The following is a 23,287-nucleotide window of genomic DNA, read 5'->3' on the forward strand; positions in this document are numbered from 1 at the left end:
TCCCCCAATTCACAGGTTGAATCCTAATCCCGACACTACAGAATTAAGAGATAGGGCCTTAAGAGGTGAGATCATGAGGACTCCACCTTCATGAATGGGATTAGTTCCTTAAAGAAAAGGCTCAAGGAAGCCCTTTTGCCCTTCCCTTCTGCCATGGGAGGATGCAGCAAAAAGGCATCATCTTTGAAGCAGATGGCAAGCCCTCACCAGACACTGAATCTGCTGGTGCCTTGATATTGGACTTCCCAGCCTCCAAAACTGTGAGCAATCAATTTCTGTTATCAATTACTTAGTCTAAGTTATTTTGTTATAGCAGTCTGAACAGTTGTGACTAAGACAACTTCCTTCTTGCAATGCATCTTGGGGACCATATTAGGATGTCAGTTCGTTGAAAGGAAGATTGAGTTTCTTTTCTCATCAATTTAGTGCATGCTATCCAATCAAGATTAGCCCACAGAGGGGATTTTAAAAAACAGAAGAGAAAACCTTTCAATTATGCCAAAGGCTGGCATGATTCAACCCACCTCACCCAGGCTCCAGATGCCTGAATGGCAGAATTAAAGAAGCAAAGGGGCATCTGCCATCAGATGGATGAAAGCCAGGTTTCAAGAACTTTTTAACAATTACCCAAAGGACACATTTGGGAAATAAAGAACTGGACACTCGGAGTCAATGTTTCATTGGTCATGATGATCAAAAAATGATGGTTCACACACACACATAGACCTCATCCCACCTGCTGCAGGGCGGAAGCAACACCTCTGGTCCTCACACCCCCTCTGGCTGGGTTCTCTGGTGCGCCCTGCAGCCGCTGCCCCACCCAGGGCTCTGTCCTTCACCCTGAAGTTCTACTGCCCTGGTTTTCATCTCTCCTCAACATGGTGCCTGGAGGCTCAATGTCCAGGTAGAGATGTGAAAATCAGATCTGCGCCGGGCAGGGTTGCAACGTCCTTGAGTTCTTCTCCATCTCCCTTTCCCAAACTCTCTCCTCTCCCCTCTCCCACCCCATCATTGTTCCCCGGAAACAAATAGGATGGCTTCACTGGTCAATTCTTAACATGTACAAACACCAAAAGCAGAGGAAACGCCCCTTGGCCACCCCCCTCCCCCCAAACCCCAGTGCTGGGAGCGCAGCCGGCGGGCGAGGCTGCCTGGAACGTGGAGCTGCTGGAGCTGTCCGGCTGACCTGGAAAGTTCTTTGGCCTCTAGGCTTTACCTGGAGGCCTCTTCCTTCAGCTCCTTGTTTTTCCGTACCTCCTCGGCGTGCTTGTCCTGGAAAGGAAGGGAGGGAAAAGGGCAGGTCACACAAGGCTGCCCTGAGACAAAAAGGGAGGCCAAGGGGCAAGAGAACCAAAAGCAAAGAGTGGCCACCACAGGCAGTGAAGAGCTGTGTCTGCGAAGGCGTCCCGAGAGGGGGAGAAGGTGGCAGGTGAGGCTGGCAGGAGGCAGGGGGTGAGCCTACTGGTGCTGCCCCAGTGAGCTCAGGGTCCTGTGGGTGCCAAACTGTGGAAGGGGCCCACCTTACAGTGACCTGGGACCCCCTAGCCTCTCCCTCCCTCACCTCACAGGCCATTCTGTGGTTTGGATTAGATTGTATGGTTTGACTTAATTTAAGGAGCTGCTGGGGGTAGTTTGTGCCAGAGGAGCAGGCAGAACAGACAGGCCTCACTGCAAGTATCCCCTACAAATCACATGCACCTGCCTACTGCTTCTAGTTATCATCCATCTCCTTTGCGAGAATTGCCTTAACCTTCTTGGTGAAAGATGAGGACTCTTTGATTTTCCTTTGTTATTATTTAAACAAAAATAGAGATGGGATCTTGCTATGTTGCCCAGGCTGTTCTCTAACTCCTGGCCTCAAATGACCCTCCCATCTCTGTCTCCCAAAGTGCTGGGATTATAGATGTGAGCCACTGTGCCCAGGTGTGGACTCTTAAAGTGCAAATCGACAGAAGAATTTTGAAAATGTTGCCCAACTCCAAAAAGTGGACTTTCTTACACCTATCATAAGAGAACCTTCTTTTATTTCACAGGGTAGTGCAGCCAAAAGATGGTATCTGCCTTCCAAGGCCCATCTGCAGGAGGATCTTGGCTGGCTTACTTCTCCAACCAGGCCTCAGTTCTCTGATCTTTAAAGAGAAGGGCATAGACAGGGGGTCTTTCACCCCTCAAGTTCTGTGATGTTTAGTGTTCACCTGCTCACTGTGCAGATTGCTGGGTTCTCTATTAGACGGTGACTTTCCTGTGGGCAGGGACCACATCTTCTCTTCTACTATGGTGCCTTACACACAGCAAGCACTCAACAAATTTTGTCCCTCCCAGAGCCTGGCACTGTCACATCCAGATGACAGAATCATCCTGAAGTAGACCCGCTGAGGCACCCAGGTTTTCAGGATAAACTATAAACTACAAATCTGTCCCTGCAGACACCCTAGAACTTTCTGTGGCCTAGGAGTGAGGAGTGGTGTGCACAGGGCAGGGGTTCCCAAACTTTGGTCCGTATCAGCATGACCTAGGAAGCACCATCCCTAGACAGCCAGGGTTAGTGTTCTGGGGAATGATCCAAGAATCTGTATTTTTGAATTTTATACCAAGCGACGCTTGTACATGGGGTCAGTGACCCACACAAACACTGGCACGGCAGGCATTGTTGAAGGTGTCCCTGGCCTGGTGCACAGGTGGACAGGGCAGAAAACATACACCCAACTCTCACCCAACCTCCTGCCTCCACCAGTAGGTAAAGGGGAGTAGGGGCTGAGGTCCCAAAGGGATGCTGCCCCCTCAAATGTCTGCTCTGACCTCACACCTCTTTGAGTCTACCCAACCTCCACAACCATCACTCTACAATATGGACCTTTCCAGTCTCTCTGCCTCTGAATCTACCGATCTCTCTGCCTCTGAATCTACCTCCGTTCTTGGGTGAGCTCACTGGGCAGAGCCTGAGGTTCTGAACTCCCTTTCCTTGGCCTCCAAAGTCCCTCTTGATGACAAAAGGCTGGCAGGACAATCACAGGCTGGTCTCCCTGAACCACTTGGACTTGGAGCCAAAGAGCTGGGTGCTAGTCCTAGCTCCACTGCTTATTAGTTTCGTGACCCTGGGCAAGTCATTTGACCTTTGTTGACATGTTTTTCTCATCTGCAAAATAAGGATAACACCTGTCCAGCTTGCCTCAGGGACTCGTTGTGAGGACAGTGGTGAGAGGAAATGAAAGTATTTTGCAGAGTCTTTCAAGTGCTATATCCTGGGTCGAGCCTCAGTGATTTGTTTTGGGTCTGACCTCAGGGCCATGACCATCTTAGCCCAACCCCAGGTTTTTGTTAAGAGTTTGCTCCAAGTCATCCCTCCATAACTGGAGAAGCCTGAGGGCTGACCCAGATCACCTCCCTCCCATGTGACGCTTGGTGGAGGCCCTGCCAAGCTTTGCAGGCTGGTGCATCAGAGCACAGGGGCTGCCTCGTGCTGGCCAGCTCCAGGGCCTATGCAACATTCAGACAACTCGTGAAGAAACCAGATCCTTCTAGGACCTGTTGCCAAGGGCCTGAGACTCTAGGTGGATGGGCAGGAAGGAGCGGGGACCACGCTGCTCACCATGGGACGAGGCCACCGATCAGGTCCCGGGAGTCACCGCGCAGCAGGCGGTTCCTGGAAATAAAACACAGAGCTGGAGCTCTCCCAGGAGCTGCAGGAGAAACTGGGGCGGCCTTGAGACTCAGGAAATGAGGCCAGCATGTTCTCAGCAGAACGGGCCGGTATTCTGCTGACACACAGAACCAACCCTGGCCTCATGTTTCTCATATTTAGGTGACACCGTTCCATTTATTGACAAAAGGCAACGTATTGGAAAGACCTGTGACTCACTGGGTCTGTGTCAAGAGGTTTAGAGAGAATCATGTTTCCTGCTCAGTGGGAATCTCAGCTCATCATACCTGTGACTTAGAGCCAAGAGCTCAAGAAAGCATCTTTCCTTCCATCGAATCAGTCCATTCAGGGATGAAGCTAGGAATGCATACCTGCTTGTCTATCTCTACTCCTTTGTATTAGACAGGCTTCTTCTAGAAAATCAGACATATACCCTCCCTAAGGCAATGAAGGATTTTAATTGTGTAACTGTGCAGAATATCCCCCAAGGAAACCCTGAGTCTGGTTCCTGTTTCTTGCCTCTGACTTCCCTGATCATCCCTCAGAACTCTCTAAGGATCCTGCCTAAGAAAAAGATCCTGATTTTTGCCCGAAGCTGCTTCCTCCCTGAGATGATCAGTAGGTCCCCACATACTTGCTGCAGAAGGAAAACAGGGTGTCCCAGGAACCTCCTCTCTAGCCAGGGACCCCTCACCTTCTCTTGCAGCCGTTCCAACATGGCGGCGAGGTGGGCCTCCCTGTTCTCCTTGTTGGATTCCATCTTCTGGGCCAGTTTTTCCTTAGCCATCTTGATGAAGTTGTTGTTTTCCTCAATGGCTTTTTGGATCACCTCTCTCTCATGTTCCCGTTTCTCTGCTAGGTGTTTCAGGAGCTCCGCTTCCTGGTACTGGGGAAGCATAAAGGCAGAAGGAGGCCCTTCACAGTGAGTGTGCCAGGGTTTATTTTCACCATTGTGGCTGAAAAGCTGCACACTCAGAACACTCACCTCCCTGGGCCTGGTCCCCAGCCCATTAGCAGGAAGCAAGGACACTTCCTAAATTCTCCCCACCACTTTCAGAGCCTTCCACATTCTTTGATTTTTTTCCCCAGCCTTTTCCTAAATACCTTCATGGCCCTTTTGTTCATTGCCATCATTCATTCATTCATTCATTCATTCACAAACACTAAATGATCTTATACTATGTGCCAGTCACTGGTCTAACAGCTTGGGGTAAAAAAAAGTCTCACAGAGATAGGACATATATAAATCACTAAAATCCAGACTAGTGTAGGCATATGCCCTAAGGTATAGACAGGATGCACTGAAGGAATTCACGATAGGGGATTATTTTCTTTTCGAACGATGAAGAAAAGTCACACGTAGAAGATGGCATCAGAATCAAGCCATGAGAATCCATAGAAGGCATCCCGGGCCTCGAGATGCACTACACCATGATCTTCTCTCCCTCCTTCAAGGAAGAAGCTCTTTCCTTAATTCCCCAGGCCTTCCCTAAATCCTTAGTATTTGTCAGTCTTATTTTTGCCACCGTGCATATAGGGCCACCTCTTGGAGGAACGTAGTGCAATGTCCTATCCCCCTAACCAAACTGTGAGCTGCAAGAGGCCAAGGGTGTTTAGTTCTTTGTTTCCCTCAATGGTGTCTCACTCTCCACCGCACACTCGGGAGATGTTCCCCAAATATTGCAGATTGGTGATGAGCTTACCCCCAGCTCAGGTCCACCACCTGTCTTCTCCACCTCCCTCCCCTTTATGCTGACAGGGAGGAAAGAAGGAAAGGGCAGCATTTACCTTCCTTCGCTCCTCAGCCGCTTCTAGTTTCTTCTGGATCTCTTCCAGGGATGGGTCTCGCCGCCTGGGCAGGGAGGCGTTGAACTCGGGCACGCCATCAAAGGAGGGTGGCTTCAGGATGACTTCAAAGGACTGGCCCGAGGTGCATTTGTTCAGCTCAATGACTTCCATGTCGGAAATGACGCACCAATTCAGGTCCACCGTGTCTGCTACAGAGGGCAGAGAAGGGGCTGCTCACGTCCTGAAGAATGCACAGACACCCAGCAAGCACGCGGCGCATGCACACGGGAGTAGGAGAGCTGGGGCCCCAAGCAAGCTGGAGACTGGGGTCTGGCTCAGTCCTGCACCCTAGTACCTAAGGGCAATGGCCTCTGACGGGGCTGAAGGAGTTTGTAGCAACCCTGAGGCTTCAGCCCGCAAGAGTAGGGGGCCCCAGGCAATGTGATTTCCTACGACACTGGCTGCTTTCGCCTTTGCTTCCCCCACCAGCCTCCTCTGACTGCTGAGCTGCTCAATTTGTCGTCTGTGGTGACACGCAGGGGTGCGTTTCAGCCCCCGCCCACCCCCGGCCACTGCCCATCTGACGCTCGGCCTGCGGAATCCCTCCGCTGCCTCCCTCCTACCCTGCGCTCTTCTTTCTCTCCAGTCAGCACTGTCTTTCCGCTGGCTTTCATCCTTCCTCCTACACTGTCTCCCACACCAGCCTAGACAGAAAAAACCACCTCAGGTCATCCGAGCATGCCTGTTCCTTGGTGCCAGACCAAACCAAACCCATCCCTGCTTCTAACCAGGACATTAGGAGGTGACCTGGTCCCCGAGCACCCCTGGTGAGGACGTGGCCACCCAGTGCTCCCTGCTGGTGTCTTGGGGCTGTCCCGGCTACAGGCCCCACACAGCATGGCTGCTACAGAACCTCCTCTTCCCACCTCTAGACTCTCCCAGAGCATTCTCTACCCTTCCCAGAGGAGACCTGTTGACCTGGAAACTGACTCACATCGTCTCATCTTCTCTTCTGGTCTAGATGTTCCCCACAGGCAGAATCTCTGTCTGGCTCACCTTTGCATACCCCCCAGTCTCGATTTGCTGGATGCATGCACAGAGGTGACAAGATCGAGTGCACTCTGGGGGCGCCTGATGCAGACCTTCATGGCCTCGCCCTAGTGCTCAGGCTGGACCACTGCAGCTCAGACCCTCAGGCTCACCCGCTGTGATTTCATCGGCACTGGGAAGGAAACTGTCTCGGGAGGAGAGATTCACTGAACTGGGGTCGGGGTGCAGGACCCATGAGGACAGGACACAGGGATCCCCCTGCCCCTCACTTTCCTGGCTGAGCCTTCACTGACCTTCATATTTGTAGGACGACTTATTCAGGGGATCCGCCAGGAAGCAGGAGCAGAACAAGGACACCAGCGGGAGCTCCTTCATCTTCTCTTTGTAGGCTGCGGAAACACCCAGTCAGGTGAGGATGGTGCCTCTTTTAGCCTCAGAAGCCAGTGTGCCCGCGGGTCTGGGGCTCTGAGCAGCCCAGGGTTCCACAAAGGCACTCAAACCACTCAGACACACTCCAAGGCTGGGGATCCAGGCCTTTTGCCCTGAGCCCTACTGTTCAGGATCCCTGTGTGGGATTCGAATCCACTCCTGTCTCCTATGGAAACCTAAGCCTTCCAGAGCATCAGATCCTTCTCCACAGTATGTCTCCTCCCCTTGCAGACCAGAAAGCAAAATGCCCTCATGGAAAGGTCCCAAGCACCAGTGCCTCAGCTCTCCATCCCCCAACATCTGCCCCAGGACATTCCGATTCTTTTTCTCCAGGACACAGGAGACCCACACTCCATTCTACTCCAAATACCTGGCAGCGCTGGCCTGCAGGGTTAAGGAGCTGGATAGGAGGGGACCGTCCTCACCACCATTCCTCTTGTCTGCCCCTCATAAGGTCAGGCTATGAGCCTTCTCTGACCTTTCCAACACAGTGCACAGAGCCTGGGGGTCACTGGTGTCCCCAAAAGCTGGAGCATATCCCCGCCACCCTCTAGTCTATCTGTGTTTGGGATGTCAGGGGCCAGAGCTGCCCTGGCTCCTGAAAGTCCCTCTCCTTACCGCCTTGGGGCCCGTGTGTCTGGCTGCTCAGGCTGCAGCCCTTAGCTGACCCCTAGCACAGCGCAGGTGTTCCCCCATCCTCATTCGCTTGTACAATTTTTTGTTGAGATGAGAGTCTCAATATGTTGCCCAGGCTGGACTCAAACTCCTGGGCTCAAGCGATCCTGATATTGGGGACTACAGGCATATGCCACTACACCTAGCTTCCTTTTACAGATTTGAAAATACGTGTAAATGCAAAAATAATATATAGGCATCATAAAAACTTTAAAAAAAAACACACATATACAGATGAGCAAAGGAAGAAAATCTCAGCTGTGACACACCCCCCACCACTTGCTCAACTTGTCGCCTGTGGTGACAGGCAGTGGTGTGCCTCCCATCACTACCTGCACCCCCGCCACACACCCCGTGTGCCTCCTGCCAGCTGTGTGCTTCCCTGCTTCTGTGAGTCCATGTTGGGTGAGGACGGGGGGAATGGCCTATGCCCCATCACACATGGTTTTTGTACCTACCAGCAAGGGTCATGTTTCTGGGATCTGGTGGCTGAATCTAGCTGAAAGTTACAGAGTGGGTCTGTTACCAGCTCGGGACGCTGTCACCAACCTGAGAAAAGGGGAGGACAGGATTTTACCATCAATGGATTAGACAGGTTATTCTCATAAGAAAGGTCTTTATACACTGGGGAGGGAATCTCAGGGGTACCTCATTTGCTCTTCCTCCAGGCCCTCTCCCCACCAACTCTCCCTGGGGGTCCCCCACCCCGATCTCCCTCCCACATGACGCTAAACAAGCTCAGATTCCATGCACTAATGATACTTCATAATTGGCTTTCCAGTCTCAATCCCCACAGCACATGCAAGCATGGGTTTCCCAAAAACGTATGGATCAAGGGGTGCTCATCTGTCTCCCTCCATAGCTCAAGAACCTGGCCCAATTCAAGGGTTAGGGTGACAGGCAAATCCTCCTGCAGAATCAGCTGGGAGGCATTCATAAAATAACTGTGTGTCCTGAACTTCTCCCCGCACACGCCCCAGAAGTCTTTGGGCCAATTCTGATATGGGATGAGAGGGAATTGGACATAGGATGTTAACAGGCCTCTTCAGATAGCTCTCACCTTCCCTTTCCCAAGACGACTGACCTAAGCTGTGTTTGACCCTATTTAAGACAACCCGGGACACAGGAAAGAAAAACATTAAGGAATCATGTCGTCATCACAGGGCCAGCCAGCGCACCACCAGAAATCAGCATGAGGAATTGCTGTGGGACACAGAGATAGGGCTCCACACCCCCAGCATGAGCCAGGGAGCCTGGAAGGAGTCCCTGGTGTCGGTAGCACCTGAGCGGTGCCTTGAAGGATGAGTTAGAATCAGACAGGAGCTGGCAGGAGGGCATTCTGCAAGGGAACATCACAGCCAAGGGTCAGGGTGAGAACGCCGCTCAGTGTCCACGGGATCAGGTCAAGCTGGTTGACGCTAGATCAGAAAATGAGAAGAGGAGGGGGCGGGGCAGGAGACAAAACAGGAGAGTCAGGGAAGGAGCAGATCTGGGAGGATCAGAGGGGTGGAGGTGATGGGAGCCCATGAAGGCTACTACCAAGAGAGTGAGGAGCGGCCAGCAGTGAGTGGCCATTCTCAGGACCATTTGATCCTCGGTCACCCTCTGTGGTCACTGTGCCAGGGGAGGGTGGCGAGAGCCAGCAGGCTCACTGCCTGCATCCTCGCCAGCCAAAGAGACTGAGACCCACTTCAAGCCCCTTGCCTTTCTGTGCTGGCTGGGGACTGGCAGGAGGAGGCAATGGGGCAGTGAACTCAGCTCTGGCTTTAGGGCTAGACCAGTGTGGGGTCAAATACAAGCATCACCTCTCTTACCAGCTCTCACTAGTCTCTTTCTCCATCTTAATCCTGCACAGAGCTGTACAAATTAAATGAGAAAAACCCATGCGTAGCATCCAGCAGACAGGAAGCGCTGAATAAATGTTAGTCTCTTTGCCCTGTCTTTTGCATCAGGACAGCTATCAGGTGCCACATGCCTGCTTCAGAGCCATTACCTCTGGCCCCGCAAGTAAGGACTGTTGTTTCCATGTGCGGATGGGGAAACTGAGGTTCAGAGGGTTTATGTGCCTGCTCAGGGCGATGCAGCTAGCAAGTTAGAGTGCCCATTTGAACCGAGGTCCAGCTGGACTTAAAGTGCTTTGTTCTCCTTGTTCTTGTTGTTGTGCTTTGGAGCCAGAGGCCCCTGTCATTGCAGCACAATGGGTCTTCTCTCTGCAGAACTAAGCTGGTCCTGACGGCACCAGTGAGTCCCTGAACAGAGAGGCAGGCCTGGTGCCTGCATGCGACTTCCCTGATCATGACACCCCATCCCAGTCTCTGCTCATGGCCAGGCTGACTGACAAGTCACTGGCAGAGTGAGTAAGCCCTTGCCAGAGAGGCAGTGGCCTTGGACTTCTACCCGGGGAAAGGATCAGAAGTGGAAGCCCGAATAGGTGGAGGGGAGGCAGAGAGGGATGCCTGAGAAAGAAGGCAGACGGAGTAGGAGCAGGCAGTTGGAGTCATGGAATGTGCCCCCAGCCTGAGCTAGAAATGATGATAGGACCCTGTGCTCAGGGGGCACTCGATACCCACCACATTATCCTAGTCTAACTTTGCATGAAGCTGGCTTAGACTGACAAGACAGGCATCATCAGCTTTGCTTTCAGATGAAGAACCTGGGGTTCAGAGAAGTTAAGACGCTTGCCTGAGGTCACACAGCTCTAAGGGTGCAGAGCTGGGTCTAGTCTCCAGGTCTCTCGACTTGTAACCTCTTCCATTGTAACCAGCGAAAGAACTACATACTCACTAATGCTTCCTCTATGGTCCTGAGGACTCACAGAAAGCCAGCCTGGCCTGGGGATATGAGTTAACTTTAAAATATGTGGTAAGCGCTTTCTACATGGAAGGAAATGGGCTAGGAGTTTTAGGAATGCAGAGAAGGTCAGAAAGCCAGAAGAGGAAAACCAGGGCAGGAAACGAGATGTTGTAGAGGGGGGCAGGGGTGTGCCTGGTCACGGTCAAAGGGTTTGCAATGGAGACCTCTCAGTGTTAAAAATGTGTGCTTACCGAGCAGCTGCTATGTGACAAACTCACTTTAATTTTCATAATAGCCTCGTAAGGTAGGAATTACTATCCCCATTTTATAGAGAATGAAATCGAGGCTCAGGGAAGCTAAGTGCCTTTTCAAGGCCATTCAATACAGTAGGTTAAATAATGTCCCCTACATGCATACATCCTCATCCTAACCCCTACAACCTATGAATGTGAGCTTATTCGGAAAAAAGGGCTTAATGAAGGATCTCAAGAAGAGATCATTCCTGCTTGCCTGAGAAAGCCTTAAACCCAATGGCAAGTGTCCTCATAAGACAGACTGAGAGAAAAGGCCATGTGCAGACGGAGGCAGAGATGGGAGTAAGGCAGCCACAAGCCAAGGAATCTTTGGGGCCGCCAGAACCTGCAAGAGACAAGGACAGATCCTCCCCTGGAGTCTTCAGCAGAGTTCAGTCCATTGACATCTCAGCTTTGAACTTCCCCTCCCGGTTAGTGTAATGTGATGCAGTAGCCCCGGGGAAACTAATGTCCTCAGGAAGTGACAAAGCCAGCGCTCAAACCCATGGTTTTTTTCACCTCAGGTACCAGCATTCATACATGGGCTGATTTGTTCCTGAAGATGATCTATTGGCCGAGCATGGTGCCTCGTGCTGTAATCCCAGCACTTTGGGAGGCTGAGGTGGGCGGATCACTTTGAGGTCAGCAGTTTGAGACCAGCCTGGCCAATGGTGAAACCCCATCTCTACTAAAAATACAAAAATTAGCCAGGCGTGGTGGTACATGCCTGTAATCTCAGCTACTAGGGAAGCTGAGGCAGGAGAATCACTTGAGCCTGGCAGGCGAAGGTTGCAGTGAGCCGAGATCGCGCTACTGAACTCCGGCCTGGGTGAGAGGGCGAGACTTTGTCTCAAAAAAAAAAAAAAAAAGATGATCTATTTACTTGTGCCTGTGGGTCCATGGGGCCCTTATAAATCCTCATGCCAACAGTCACATCATTTCTTTTGCACTCAAGACCCAAAAGATTTGCCCAGGGAACATTCTGAGAAAGGACACAGAAGATAAAAAGGTGGGAAGCAGAGGGCACAGCGATGGAAGGAGTCTGCCACTGGGTGGCGCCAGCCATGGCAGGAAACCCAACTTTATCCCTAATAACCTGTGGCATCTGCGCCCAGTGGTGCCGGTCACATGTGCCTCCCCAGCACCTGGCCTGGTTGTGTGATGCTAGGTTGTCTTGTGGGGTTTGTTAAATGGCCGTGGTCATGTTATGCCACAGCAAAATACAGCCTGTAATGGAGCGAGGGCCACCAAATGTCTCCTGGAACTGTCAAAGAAGGACAGTAAAGGTGTTATGCTCAAGGTCAGAGCCCACAGAGTGCCAGGGATTCAGGTGGCATGATGAAGATGAAGAGACAATAGAGGCCATAGGAAGCATGAGGCAAGGAATGCAAATCCTCAATGGGAGATTCTATCCGAGTCAGCCAGCAGAGCAATGTAAGGCAAAACTCAGTGCAGAAGCAAACCTCCATCCCCATCCCTCAGAGGCTCCTTACGTGTTTTCTGTTAGGTGAAAGCCAATCCTAGCCCTTCGATTGCCCCTAAGGAAGACCAGGAAATTCATTGCACCCAGCAGCAACAAAGATCAAAGGAGCCCCAGACAGAAGGTCAATGTGGCAGTCATTCAGCCAATATCCAGAACCAGAGCTAGAGCTCAGGATGGCAGGCCCTCCAGCTCCTGCCTGGTGGTCACTGTCAAGCACTTCTGATGGACACAAACTGGTTGGTCAAGAGCCAAGGCCTCCCTGGGCAGCTGAGCCCCTGTGCTGGCAGGGATTGATCCAGTAGAGCAGGTAGAGACAGGACCCAATTTATTTATTTATTTATTTATTTATTTATTTATTTAGTATATAATCCTGTGCCAAGCCCTCTGCTAGATCTTCAGATGGCAAAGGTTTGAGTGTGGCCTCATCCCAGACTGTGATGAGGTTACTATGCAATTGAGGTTCTGCAGTGCCTATCACCTTGCAATGACTTTGAACCTGACTATGTGCTGGGGATGTGGACTGGGTTTACTCAGGAACACAGGAGGCCCACTGGGCTGCATGCAGGGTGCAGTGGGACAGAATGCTAGAATAGGAACTGGAAGATTGCAGAGACCTCCGGACCAGTGAAGGACTTTGTGCTTTATCTCCCACCCAGTTGGAAGCCACCGACATATTTTGAATGAGGGGAGAAGACAGCAGTGATGCTGATAATAATAGCAATAATAACAACTACCATTCTTGGGCAGGAAAAGCACAGATGTTATCTCATTTTTCTATTAGGTTCTTTGAGAATGAGGACATTGAATCTCAGCAGTTAAATAAATTATACCATCGTCACACAGGTAGGTAGCGGCAGAGCTGGGATTTGAGTCCTCATGTGTTTCATTGGAAAGCCTCTCTGTCTTTAGGTTCTGCTGAGAGTGTAAAAAGATTCATCTGGCAGCATTCGTTTGGGGAAAAATTAGGAGGGATGGGCTGGAAGCCAAATAGCAGTCTGGGTACAAAGTGTGGGTTGGACCTGCTGGATTGAGTTCCACTCTGGAGTTTTCACATCTCACCCAGCACTATTTTTCCATTTACAAACTGATCCATACATTTCTCCCAGCACCAGCATCTAAGAGTCTGTACAGAAAAGCAAGGAACCAGAGCTTTTTGTTGATGGCTTGAACCATTAGCATAATTGTTAAAAAAATAAATCAGTGAGTGATAACCCCCCCAAGCACAGAGCCAGCCATAAGGAAACACGGAATGAGTAAGTTTTGATTGGAGGCAGACGTGGCTGAGAGTGAAGTTGTAGGCTGTTGACTGAGGAGAGATCTCATGGTGTGACAGTGGGGAGAAAAAGGTGGTTAAAGTGAAGAGATCAGAGCTCTCGATTTCACCCAGAACATTTGAATGTCGGAGATGGAGAGAACAGGCAATCACAAGCCCATGGTTCTCAACTCAGTGCAGTCTCACTCCCGGGAACTACACGGGACTTTTCAATGGTCATGAGACTGAGGATGCATTTAGTGGGCAGGGGCTGGGGAGTCTAAATGTCTTGCATTGTACACATCAGTTCCACACAATAAACAACTGTCCCTTCCAAATTCCAATAGCCTCATTCCTGGGGACCAAAGATTCTGAGGTCACGCAGAGAACTCCTGGCAGAGATGGGATGGATTCCAGTGTCAATGCCCTTCTCCTTTATACTTGTTCCTTCTCTGCCCCTAAACACCATCCTGGATGAGAGGGGACAGCCCACATGGTCACCAGAGCCGCTCTGAATGAGAAGATGGATACACAGAAGGGAGACCCCAGCAGGACACTTTCATGCAACCCACACTTCCAGGCTTTCCATAATTCAGCTGATGTCCAGGGGGCAAACAGAAAAGCACCAAGTTCTCAGATGACATGTGTCCACCTACTGGGTGTATGCCTGACCTCTTAGTGCCTCTGACTGACCATACAACACAGTGAACAAGCATTTTATTGGTCACTGTAAGAAATGCCCCAAGAATGCTTGCAGGATGTGTCAAATTCCATCTGGACTATTTTTGAGGGATAAGCAGATAATGCATGTCCCAGTGGCTTGAATAGAGTTGTACCTGGCAAGGCTTTCAGAAGACAAATCTAGAAACTCTGGCCAAGAATCAGGATGAATACCTCATGGCTGTGGGGGCAATGAATTCTGACTAAGGTCCTCTAACCACAAGCAGTACAGGAAGGTGGTTCTTTAAATCTGTGCCCTATTGCCAATCTTCTTCAAAATCTAGTTGAGGTTATATATTTACCCAAAATTAGCTGCATAAGCTATCTAAATGCCACATTTATTTGCTTTGGGATGAATCATGTCAGCTCAGAACAGTGGCCCTGGTTATTTCATGCTGATCAAAAGGCTCTGATTGGCAGCCATGTGTCTTCTTCTGGTTTAAAATCAAAAGGAGATAAATTATTTTTTCATGAATGTGGTTTTCATTCTTTCTACAGTATTTATTGAGTATTTAATTATGTGCCAAGCCCTCTGCTAGATCCTAAAATAACCGCGGGAGTTTTTGTTGGTGGAAAAGTAAAACAGGTCCCTGGATGGGTATCTAGAGCCATTGGAGCCTTTGGAGGCTCTGCAGATGCTCTGCAGGCCTCAGCATGGTCTTCTGCGATAATGTGGGCCATGCCATAAAGGGAGGAGTGGGAATTAGAGAGCAGACCAAGAAGGAACCAGTGAGACCTACGGAGGGAAACTGGGCAAAACAGAACAGTGTGTGATTCACCGGGTCTGGGGAAACTGGCATTGTTTAATCACCTCTTAGGCTCTTGCTTCCAACAGCATCAAGAGGAAGAGATGATGGGGACCTGGACAAGGGCAACTCCCAGAGGGTGCCCAACAGGCATAGGCTTCTAGGAAATAAGCACCTATGACAAAAGCAGAACTCTGAAGGCCTGAATCCGAGGAGTCCTTCTTAGCACTAACAGCTATGTTGAGAGGCAAGTCAGAGAAGGAAAATTAAACTGGAAAAGTGACAGCCCCAAACAATCCACAATGATGGGATTTTCTGGGCAATTTTTATTTCCAATTTAATATATGCAGAAGCGGCCGGGTGCGATGGCTCATGCCTGTAATCCCAAAACTGTGGGAGGCCGAGGCAGGCAAATCACGAGGTCAGGAGTTCGAGACCAGCCTGGCCAACATGGTGAAACCCCGTCTCTACTAAAAATACAAAAATTAGCCCAGCATGGTGGTGCATGCCTGTAGTCCCAGTCCCAGCTACTCGGGAGGCTATGGCAGGAGAATCACTTGAACACAGGAGGCGCAGGTTGCAGTGACCTGAGATCATGTCACTGCACTTCAGTCTGGGTGACAGAGTGAGACTTCATCTCAAAAAATAAATATATATATACACATATATTTATATATATATATGCAGAAGAATCAGCATCACAGAAGTCAAGTTCAGGGGCATGGACTTCCATTCTGGGCTGCTGGAGAGTGTGCGAGGCATGTAACCCAGGAATTCTGTGAGGTCCTGGGTTAAAAGCACATGAAGACATCAATATATAGGGCAAGCCCTTTTAATCTTACTCCCAATAACAACAATGTGATTGAATATTGCTTTATGATTACATCTATAGGCATATGTGCATCTTATAAATAATGCTTTAATTACAAACATATTCACATTATATTTTAGAAATTCTATGTAACAGAAAAACAGAAAATAAATCCTTGTAGTCTTGCTACTTTATGCTATTGGCATTTTCGTCTAGGTTTTTTTCCCTCTGTCTACTATTTTTACATAAGCCAGGAACCAGGGATTTTACAAAAGCAAGGGAATCTACATTTTAAAAAAATTTTTTTAAAGGTAGAAATGGGGTCTCACTGTGTTGCCCAGGTTAGCCTCAAGCTCCTGTGCTTAAGTGATCCTCTGGCCTCAGTCTCCCAAAGTGCTAGAATGACAGGCATGAGCCACCGTGCCTGGCCAGGGCATACATATTTTATCATTTTATTCCCCACACCAAATCCTATACACACTTAATAGATCATCAGTTTAGGTAAGTGACTTGATTTGCCCAAAGTCATACAAGTAGAAAGTGGTAAACATGGTATTTGAATTGAAATCTTCTTATATCAAAGCCCATGCAATTTCTGATAAAGCTCCATGCTATGTCCTCATAACCAAGGCCACCCTAGATGTAGGTGCAATGGATGATTGCTGATGGCATGTGATTGAAGGGCAGGCAAATACCCCATATCAGCCTCCCTTCTATGGGTGCATTCCATGCTTAAAATTCTCACCATTATATCTATCCTTTGGCTCAGGCATTGCCTCAGAGAGTCCCTGTTAAAATGCACACACCTGACCTATCAAGTGTACTAAATTAACTCATTTTCATATCAGCAGAGGACAACCAATGGACCTTGTAGAAATTCCCAGAGGTCAAGCTCTCTGCCCATTCTGCAGTCCCAGAGTTAGTAGCGGCCATGGAGCTCTCTACAGTTTTCATTCCTACCTCTTTTCAGAGGAGGAGACAGGGAGCCCAAGTGCCTTACCTGAGATTTCAGAGAGAACAGAGCCAAGCTTCTGGCCCACATTCAACTACGCTGAAAGAAATTCCTTATCTTTTGCAATATTGCTCTTGTTTTCTTTATTCTTTCATTCTCCAATGCTTTGTAAATTTTACATATTACTTTTAATTTTAGCTTTATGTTAAAATATTTTATGTCTATATTTCACTACATTAAGAATATTAAGAATAAAAGAGTATCTAATGATTTTATTTGTGTGAGATGAGAGGTTTAGCAACAAACCTCTCTGTACAAACCTGGTTTTGTCAGAATGATCTGGATTTTCAGTTCTGGATTATCATTATTGAGTTCTTTCTTACATTATTCATCCAACAAATATTTATTGAGGATCTACTATGTGCATTATGCAAAGCACTAGGGATCCAGTGATGATCTTACAAACACATCCCCTAGCCTCAAGATGTTTGACATTTGCATTTAGCTTTATAAATATGCCAATTATAACTAGACAATGGCTCTAAATTCTGGTGTTTTCTTTGCTTATGACCATCATTGATATCATGTGATTTTTTTTGTATATGATTTCTTTAATTTGATAATTTTTTTGATTAGCTAGAGTACTTCTTGGAGTAATTGTTTTTCAGAAAGGAATTTTTTTTTTTTTTTTTTTTTTTTTTTTTGTTAAGATGGAGTCTTGCTCTGTCACCCAGGGTGGAGTTCAGTGGTGCAACCTTGGCTCACTGCAACCTCCGTCTCCTGGGTTCAAGCGATTCTCCTGCCTCAGCCTCCCGAGGAGCTGGAATTACATGCGTGCACCACCATGCCCAGCTAATTTTTGCATTTGCAGTAGAGATGAAATTTCACCATATTGGCCAGGCTGGTCTTGAATTCCTGACCTCAAGTGATTTGCCCACCTCAGCCATGTGGGCATCGTGTGAGCCATCATGCCCAGCCCATGGTATGTTTCTTAAGTCCTTATGCATCTGGTTTGATGGCAGATGCAGATGCTAGACAACCCTCTCCAGGATCAATAGTTGAATTGTGTTTGTGTTGTGGGCAGACAGAGCCTGCCTGAAAGGTGCTACTCCCTATCCAACTCTTTCCGCAGGCTCAGTGTGAATTTTTCTCCCTCTAGTCTGGCTGTCTAGGCACAGACTCCCACATGGTCCACTGACACTCTGCTCATCCTCCCCCTCTAGGTCTTTCATCCTAGATCCACGCTCAGCTCCTTTCTCTGGATTCATATTCTCCAGTTTGTTATCCAAACTCCTGAGTTGCCTAAAGCCCATCATGAATCAGGTCAACCAGCCCCAGGTTCCCAGCTTTTCTGATCTGTTCTGTTCTCCTGCCTCCTACCACCTGCCTCTGACAGCAGGATCCTAGGGGAGTGGACATGCAGCTCTCAGTTTTAACTGATGGAAAGGCCAGCAAGCTTTGGGCTTCGGTGGGGAGGGATAGGTATGCCTATGTGTGTGTAGGGGATGGAGTGGGAGCACTCATGTGTGTGTAGGGGGTGGGGTGGGAGTGCTCAGATATGGGGGTTCATGTGTGTGTAGGGGATGGAGTGGGAGCACGCACATGTGTGTGTAGGGGATGGAGTGGGAGCACTCACATGTGTGTGTAGGGGATGGAGTGGGAGCACGCACATGTGTGTGTAGGGGATGGAGTGGGAGCACGCACATGTGTGTGTAGGGGATGGAGTGGGAGCACGCGCATGTGTGTGTAGGGGATGGAGTGGGAGCACTCACATGTGTATGAAGGGGGTGGGGTGGGAGCACTCATATGTGTGTGTAGGGGATGGAGTGGGAGTGTTCAGATGTGGGGGTTCATGTGTGTGCATGCATATGTAGGTGGGAAGGGCGCAGGTGTGCATGTATTCATTTGTCTTCCTAGAGGGACTAGAGATGTAAAACTCTGAAAAAAAACAACAATTTTTAAATGGCAGGGAAGAATTTTTGGTATCCATCCCTCTCTAAAGAAAAACAGAAAAAGCAACCTTTCCCAGGCTGTCACATCTCTAAATATAGCAAATGCTAATTTAATAAGCAAATTGAATTATACATGATGCATGTTTATTTCTCAAGCTTAAAAAAAATGGATTTGTTCCCCAAGTGGCATTACAAAAATTACACTTTACATGTTGTACAATTCCCCAAAATGTCTATCCCTCCTCCCACAAAAGCAGTTTCATTTCTCCCCATCCGTGTCAACAAAATCTCCGGGAACTCTATGTTTCCAGATGAGAATCTCCAGGTAAGTATGAAATAATATAAAGATATCAGAGGGGGCAGGGGAGACAATCTGAAGTGTTCTTGAAAAATTAAGCCTTTCTTTGATTATTATCTTGATACTTAAATATCCTATTATTTAAAAGCAAGAACACAAAATATCTGAATTTTTCCAATCCTTCTATACAGTTGGTTTAATATAGACACAATTCTCCTCCTTTCTTTATCTCTCTCTTACCTTCCTAATTTATTTGCCCCATGTTCCTTTTTCCTGCTCAAGTACCCTATTTTCTGAACCTCAGTTTGTCAATCTTTGTTGCTGTATTTTAAAAGTTATCAATCAGCCCACATCCCCCTACAGGAAAAAATGTAGTTAAAATGGCCTAGTCCAGTAAAACAAGATAGCCACTTGGACTTTGGGTTTCCTTTATTGAACCAAAGTGAAATCTAGCTATTAAGCAGCCATCCAAGCAAAAACGCAGGGTACTTCTACCATCCCTCCACCTCTAGTCGACAACCTGGCCACTACGGATAATATTAGACCAAACTTCTCCATCTTTGATAGGTCCTTTAGAATGAAGTAACTCACTAAAGAAGGACAGCTTCCCATAAAAAAAAAATTTAGATTTAATTGCAACTTAAAGGCACTTATTTTTTACCTGGGAATAGGGACACACAGTGTACAACATGGATGAGGCTTGAGGACATTACACTCAGCAAAATAAGCCAATCACAAAAAGACAAGTACTGTATGATTCCACTTATCTGAGGTACCTAGAGGAGTTAAATTTATAGAGAAAGAATATAGGATGGGGTTTTCCAGGGGCTGGGGCACAGGAGAATGGGAAGTTAGTGTTTAATGGGTATGGAGTTTCAGTTTTGCAAGACGAAAAGAGTTCTGAAGATTGGATACACAACAATGTAAATCTTAATACTACTGATTTGTACACTTAAAAATAGAATGGCATATTTTATGTTATGTGTATTTACCACAGTTAAAAATTTAAAAAAAAGGTTGACTATCTATTGGGAGTTTTTCATAGGCTTGTAGTCTTAGGGTTAGGAGAGGTAATTAGAGGTCACTTAGCCTAATGTTTCTCAAACTTTTTTGACTGAAACTCACAAAAGGTGCTACATTTTATATTATGATCCAGTATGTATTTGTCATTATATGGACATATACACACATATGTGATTACGGATACAGACATATATGTACATTTGTACACACAAATATACACATAACTGATATGTAACTAAAGACAGCATAGGAAGCATTAATTATCCCATTAAATGAGATGTGCTCTAATTATTTTCTACTGTTATTTCATTTTATTAAAACAAAATACCATTTACAATCCATAAATTGATTTCACAATGTACTAACGGGTCTCAGCCTTCAGTTAAAACACTAACCTAGACCAATCCCTAACATAATGCAAAAATCTCCTCCAAAGCCTCCCTGCTGGGTGGCCATCCAACTTCTGCTTGAATGCCTTCAGTGATAGGGAACTCACTCCCTACAGGGCAGCATGCTCTATGGTAGACCCATCTAGCACTTACAGATCCTGCTCACTCCAAAGCTGTTCCAGGAGTGGCCTGGGTGGAGCTAAGAATGCCAGGAGGGCTGGGACCAGCTGACAGGTGCTCAGTGGTTTCCAAGAGGGGTGAAAGTACAGCTCCTAGCAGCAAAGCGGAGGGTTGGGGTGAGCCAGAGACTAGGGCAGCATTGCTGGGAGACTCTGGCTTCCTTCTGTGGAGCTGCTGATCAGACCTTTTCCCCTCTGCCTTCTCACTGCTCCAGCACTGTGATTATTTCCTCATCTGAAGGATGATCTCATTCCCCTAGCACCCGCCTGTGGGAGAGGTTTCCTCCCCCTGGGAGGCGGGGGCTCAGCCTCAGGTTGAGACAGATTCCCTCATCTTCCCTCTCAACCTCCCACCCATCCCTCGAGCCTCAGCAGGCCACCTCTGGCCATCCCACCTTGTATTCTTTTGGTCTTGAGACAAGGGTATCCCTTTCCAGGGTATTCAGACAAGGGTGCCTGAACATTCCTGACCTCTCCCTCCTACCCCCATACAAACACACACACACACACACACACACACACACACACACAGTGTTCTAGAGACCTGCTCATGTTCAGGACAACAAGACTCCACCACACCTGATTGTGTCTTCCTGGGAGAAATAAAACAAAGACAGCACCGCCACGTGGGGACAGCTGGCTGCTGGACATCAAAACCCTGAGTCCCAGGATGAGAAATGAATGATGCCTAAACTCCTGGCGAGCGTGGTGGGCTGAATAAGGAGGGGGGCTGGCCAGGGCCCCAGTCAACGACCAGGGCGTGGCAGTTCTGGGTGTCTGCAGTTTTCAGCTTTGGAGCCAGCCACCTCTGGCCAGGTAGGATTAGGCTGACCTCAGGGTGGGGCGGGGCCAAGAGGAGGTGATGATCTCATTGCATCCTTAGAACCAAGAGAAAAAAGTAACCCGTGCATAGAGCCGAAGGAAAAGATGGGTGATCAAAATGGGAATGGGAGACAAGAAAAGCTGTGTCTGAGGAAGAAAAGGTAAAAACACAGGAGAGCTTCCCACTTGAAAGGGATCTTCAGGTCACAGCCAGCTGCAGGGGCAACCAGACTCGGCACAAAACCTTTCTCCTTAAGCAACAAAACATGTTTATGCAGAAATAACTCACCGTAGCATCTGACAATTCCCACCCATCCTGCCTCTCCTGAGCTCTGGAATAAAAATGGCACCTGGAGCCCACCCTCACCCCTTGGCCGAGCACCATTCTTTCTGCCTCACCCCCTTTCCCCCAAGATCTGACAAAGTTTAAATGATTGAGTAAAACCAAAGGTGACACAATAGGTGCTAGGCCCCTCGCTTCTCCCCACTGTAGCTGCTGTCTTGTTTTTTCTTTTGCCTGAAAAGCCTCAAATTAGTTGCATTTTATTTCTACTTACGTGCAGTCCAGTTAGAAGCGAGCTGCTCTCTTCCTCACTCCCTCAATTAGTGGTACCCTGGGCTTCTCTCAACATCAGCACCACTGCTCGCTCTCACCATGACATCACCTCCAAGCTCTGTGATTGGCCACCAGTGGGTTGCTTGGCAATTGGACAGTCTCCTCTGGTGGAGCAGGGATTGCCTGAGTGAGTAACTCTTAGCAGGCCAGGGAGTGAAAGATGATGTCAGACAAAGAGCCTGCTTTCTCTGCTGCCTGTGGAGCCGGAGAACCAGAGGGGTGAGGGCGGAGAGGAAGAAAGAAAGAGGGAGTGGTACAGGGAAGGTTGGGGAGAAGGCACAGCTTGTGAGCTGGGGGGTATAATGAATGATTTCCAGAATCTTTAGGTCCTTTAAATCTGGGGGTAAGAGAATATGGAATCCAGAGAAGAAATAAAAAAGAACAGATGAACCCTAAAAATAGCTTCCTGGAGGGCTTGGTGCCTGTTTCCAGCTCTGTCAGAAGGGCTGGTGGGTTTGAACGATGACTCAGAAGACGGGGGGTTGCGGGGACTGCAAAAACCCCAGGATTGGGAGCTGATGAGGGCCCAGCACGGGAGTCTCTGGAGAGTAAGGCTTCCCTCTGGCCACCTTTGCAAAGGTATCAGCTACATCTCTGCTGACACTAGTGGGTCCTCACTACCCCTCCCATCTAGCCCTCCTGGGCCTTCCAGAGGGAGCCACAGGTAGGAAGATGGACTGGTCATTACACTGGTGATTCCTAAATATGGTGGATTTTTTAAATTTTTCAATAAGTTTTTGGGAAATAGGTGGTGTTTGGTTACATGAATAAGTTCTTTAGTGGTGATTTCTGAGATTTTGGTACACCATCACCCGAGCAGTGTACACTGTCCCCAGTGTGTAGTCTTTTATCCTTCACTCTCCTCCCACTCTTTCCCCCAAGTCTCCTAAGTCCATTGTATCATTCTTATGCCTTCGCACCCTCATAGCTTAGCTCCCACTTATGAGTGAGAACATATGATGTTTGGTTTTCCATTCCTGAGTTACTTCACTTAGAATAATGGTCTCCAATTCCACCCAGGTTGCTGCAAATGCCATTATTTCATTGCTTTTTATGGCTGAGTAGTATTCCATGGTGTGTGTGTGTGTGTGTGTGTGTGTGTGTGTGTGTATTACATTTTCTTTATCCACTTGTTAATTGGTGGGCACCTGGGCTGGTTCTATATTTTTGCAATTGTGAATCATGCTGCTATAAGCATGTATGTGCAAGTATCCTTTTTGTACAATAACTTCTTTTTCTCTGGGTAGCTACCCAGGAGTAGGATTGGTGGATCAAATGGTAGATTTACTTTCAGTTCTTTAAAAAATTTTTCACACTGTTTTCCATAGTGGTTGTACTAGTTTACATTTCCATACGGTGGACTCTTGAGGGGAGGT

General features: G+C 48.2%; 1 protein-coding gene across 5 annotated transcripts; it reads right to left on the bottom strand.

Annotated features, from left to right (window-relative positions):
* Nucleotides 1-669: 669 nt before the first annotated feature.
* On the bottom strand, nucleotides 670-22,045 carry STMN4 (stathmin 4). Of its 5 annotated transcripts, XM_054499805.2 has the most exons (8): nucleotides 21,853-21,968; nucleotides 8,041-8,131; nucleotides 6,772-6,867; nucleotides 6,052-6,132; nucleotides 5,429-5,637; nucleotides 4,335-4,526; nucleotides 3,590-3,643; nucleotides 670-1,272 (listed from the first exon to the last, which is right to left on the bottom strand). In XM_054499805.2, exons 2-7 carry the CDS (start codon nucleotides 8,051-8,053, stop codon nucleotides 3,623-3,625), a joined length of 612 nt encoding a protein of 203 aa, XP_054355780.1. In that variant the 5' UTR covers nucleotides 8,054-8,131; nucleotides 21,853-21,968; the 3' UTR covers nucleotides 670-1,272; nucleotides 3,590-3,622. The 5 variants fall into 5 exon arrangements, with proteins under 5 accessions (XP_054355780.1, XP_054355779.1, XP_054355783.1 ...); XM_054499804.2 differs by lacking the exon at nucleotides 3,590-3,643 and having other exon boundaries at nucleotides 21,853-22,045; XM_054499808.2 differs by lacking the exon at nucleotides 6,052-6,132.
* Between the last annotated feature and the right edge of the window lie 1,242 nt (nucleotides 22,046-23,287).

The sequence above is a fragment of the Pongo pygmaeus genome, chromosome 7, assembly GCF_028885625.2.
Source record: "Pongo pygmaeus isolate AG05252 chromosome 7, NHGRI_mPonPyg2-v2.0_pri, whole genome shotgun sequence".
NCBI lineage: Eukaryota > Metazoa > Chordata > Mammalia > Primates > Hominidae > Pongo > Pongo pygmaeus.

Excerpts from the sequence above, each read along its gene's own strand:
- STMN4 (XM_054499804.2), bottom strand. Across the intron at positions 6,133-6,771 it reads GTCGTCCTACAAATATGAAG|GCTGGTGTGGGAGACAGTGT; the intron begins GTCAGTGAAGGC and ends TTTTCTGTCTAG. Across the intron at positions 1,273-4,334 it reads TGGAACGGCTGCAAGAGAAG|GACAAGCACGCCGAGGAGGT; the intron begins GTGAGGGGTCCC and ends CTTCCTTTCCAG.